This window comes from Nyctereutes procyonoides, unplaced genomic scaffold (assembly GCF_905146905.1).
Source record: "Nyctereutes procyonoides isolate TBG_1078 unplaced genomic scaffold, NYPRO_anot_genome, whole genome shotgun sequence".
NCBI lineage: Eukaryota > Metazoa > Chordata > Mammalia > Carnivora > Canidae > Nyctereutes > Nyctereutes procyonoides.
Window position 1 is genome coordinate 34,688,472 of NW_026575120.1, and position 3,403 is coordinate 34,691,874.

Genomic DNA, 3,403 nt, shown 5'->3' on the forward strand with positions numbered 1-3,403 from the left:
AATCACAGTAGGTGCTCAGGCATGAAAGAGTAATGTTGGCATGGCCAGAAGGACAGATGGAGAAAACAGAGCTGCAGCATCGCCAGCTTACAAGGGGAGAGAGACGCTGGACTTCAGTATTCCATGGATGTGTGGATGAGGGTGAGTGGGTAGGAATGAAGCCTGGGAATTCCCACTGTCTTCTGGGGTTGTTCTTGAGTAAAGCTTCGTTTACTGTGAAGCAGGGACAGAGACATTGCTGGACTGAAGTTCTGTCACTTGAACTTGAAGTCCTTGGAGCCTTCTGCATCTCCTCCCTCCAGCTGTCCTTCTGTTGGCGGAGTGGACTCCCAGGTTCACTAGGGCTGTTTTAACTAGGCATTTCTAAGGAAAATAGGATATGAATGAAGAACTAGTAATGCAATCCTGGGAAGATTTGCATCTCAGGAAAAGCAGCTGGCTCTTATACCATTAATGGCTCATTTGTCACCCTGGAGACAATTAGAAAAGGAATGTCCTTCCTGGCTGGGTCCTGGTGCCTACTTGCATGTCGCAGTATTTCTCCTGTTCCCAGGGTCTGCACCACAGCTGCTAAGTTCTCGATGAGGAAAGATGCTTCAGATATTCTTTTTATCTGCCATTATTTTCTCAGCAATTTTGAATTTTGTGGGACTCATTGTAAATCTGTTTATTGCAGTGGTCAGTTATAGGACTTGGCTCAAAAGCCATAGAATCTCCTCTTCTAATTGGATCCTCTTCAGCTTGGGCATCACCAGATTTCTTATGCTGGGACTGTTTCTACTCAACATCATCTACTTCTTCATCTCTCCAAAAATAGAAAGGTCGGTGCACCTATCCACTTTTTTCCTGTCGTGTTGGATGTTTTTGGACTCTAATAGTCTCTGGTTTGTAACCTTGCTCAATGCCTTGTACTGTGTGAAGATTACGGACTTCCAACTTGCAGTATTTCTCCTGCTGAAGCGAAATCTCTCCCCAAAGATCCCCAGGCTGCTGCTAGCCTGTGTACTGATTTCTGCCTTCACCACTCTCCTGTATGTTGTGCTCAAACAGACATCATCCCTTCCTGAATTTGTGACTCAGAGAAATGGTACAGGATGTGGCATCCATGGGAGTGTCTTGTCTTTGGTGACCTCTTTGGTCTTGCGCTCAGTTCTCCAGTTTATCATTAATGTGACTTCTGCTTCCTTGTTGATACATTCCTTAAGGAGACATATACAGAAGATGCAGAAAAACACCACTATTTTTTGGAATCCTCAGACTGAAGCTCATGTGGGCGCTATGAAGCTGATGATCTGTTTCCTCATCCTGTACATTCCTTACTCAGTTGCTACCTTGCTACATTATTTCCCTTATGGTGGGATGGATTTGAGAACCAGATCCATCTGTTTGGTTATTTCCAGCTTTTACCCTCCAGGACATTCTATTCTCATTATCCTCACACATCCTAAACTGAAAACAAAAGCAAAGAAGATTCTTTGTTTCAACAAATAGTGGAATTTCAGTAGTAAATAGTGGTCTGGAGTCCCCTCATTGTTTGGGGGCAAGATTTTCTCCATCAGCAGTTATCCCAGAGGTCTGAGGAATTCATTTTTGTAATTGTTGAACTGACCTCCTAGGCCTTTAAGTGGCTGTATTTCAGTTTATTCTGCAATTAAAAAAATTTAAAATATTAGACATTTTTTTCTAAAGAACTTGTTTGAGACATTACGTATCATGTAGTTTTCATGGGTATTGCATCCCTGGCTAGTAGAAGTCACCACACTGTTCCATGGGCTACTGAAGTATAAGGGGGAGTTCCCTCAAATTAAATAATACATTACAGTTCACTTGGTTAGTTAGATTTTTGAGGTTTAGCTGAGGGTAAAGGCTTAGCAATGGGTGAATCATCATCAGCAGGCACTAGACTGTCTTAAAACATAGCAAGAGGATGCAGAGAGAAATGGAAGAAAAGAGTTTTAGAGAGAAAAGAGAAGAAAGAGAAAGATGAAAGCTAACAGGTATATATTGTGGCAGATGTACAGAAAAAAGAGCCCTTGGTGGGTCGCAGTCACTGAACTATTAGTACCAAGAAACTTTAGGACTGAATTTCTAGGTTGTTCTGGAGAGAAGGGAAGGGTCAGAGTTGATGGGTGGAGGAAAGTGATTAGAATGAAAGAAGCCCAATCCTGGATAGTTCCAAGGATCTTAAATTCCAAGGAGCTAGCCTGAGGTCAAAAGCAAGTGCCAAACAGTGAAATTAACACAATCTGAGTGGAACTTTACAAAAGTTTGTCCCCTGTCCTGTGATATGGAATTCAGGGGAAAGCCAGGAGTTTACCAGTCCAATGGTAGTGGGAGCATCAGACTTTTGGTGAATGTATGTCATCTGCTTATGAATTTATGTACTGGGTTGTATGGGCACTGCATACTTCTTCAGTAACACTGGGTGTTTTGGGGGGAGGAGGGTTGAGACAGCAGTACTGGCTACAGAGGAACAGAAATCTGAAGATGGAATATTGATCAGTTTTGAAATGGGAATTGGGAATAATAATTTACATTTATACAATTCTTTTGTATTTATAAAATATTTATGCAATATTTACACATCTCAAAGTAAATAATCTTATTAAAATAACAATCTCTTTATTAAATAATGAAAAATCTCTAAATTTTACAAATTACCTGATTTTTCCCATTCTGGACACCAGAATCTTGACTGCATTATTCATTAAGGACTACCCAAACCAACATTTTGTGCTAAAAATAAAGGTTTCCATCATCTTAGAATCTTAAGATTAGGAGATAAAAGGATTACTGAGGATGATCAAATATACATCATGATATAAGAACTCTAAATAAGTAGCAGAAAGCCTTGTGGATCCCTCCGGATGCATTCTCTTTCCTTTCTCTTCCATAGTAACAGAATTTTTAGCTACCCAGAATTTTGGCAGCAAAGTACATTTTACAGCTTTCTCTTGTAAGTAGGTATTATGTGTGATCAAGTTTGGCTAATGGAATATGAGGAGAAGTGGTGTGTATAATTTCTAGGTGGTGCCCCTGGAACAGGTGTGCCCTACCGTCCCCTTTTCCCTTTCTTCTTCCTGTGGTCTGGAATGATGGATGTAAGGATTGGCCATGTAGGACCAACACATGAAGTGACTGCCTGGGGATAGCGGAAGAATCATCCATCCTAGTTGGCTTCACAGTTCCTGACACTGTGGAGTGCTATACCAGCTCTGGACTGTTTATACCTTAACTCCAGGACTGTTTATGGGAAATAAACATCTCTATTCTTTCAGACTGTAGTTTTGGGTCTCTATTGCCTTACTGAACAAACTTATACTATACCATATGTCTTTGTTTGGGTGCTTGCCCATAGTCCTCTTTGGGCAGAGTTTTTAGCAATGTTGTGGGTTTGGAGTTT

General features: G+C 41.0%; 1 protein-coding gene across 1 annotated transcript; it reads left to right on the forward strand.

Annotated features, from left to right (window-relative positions):
- The first annotated feature begins 591 nt into the window (after nucleotides 1-591).
- Nucleotides 592-1,491, forward strand: TAS2R4 (taste 2 receptor member 4). The gene has a single exon (XM_055334821.1). The coding sequence runs from the start codon at nucleotides 592-594 to the stop codon at nucleotides 1,489-1,491; it is 900 nt and encodes a 299-aa protein (XP_055190796.1).
- The last annotated feature ends 1,912 nt before the right edge of the window (nucleotides 1,492-3,403 follow it).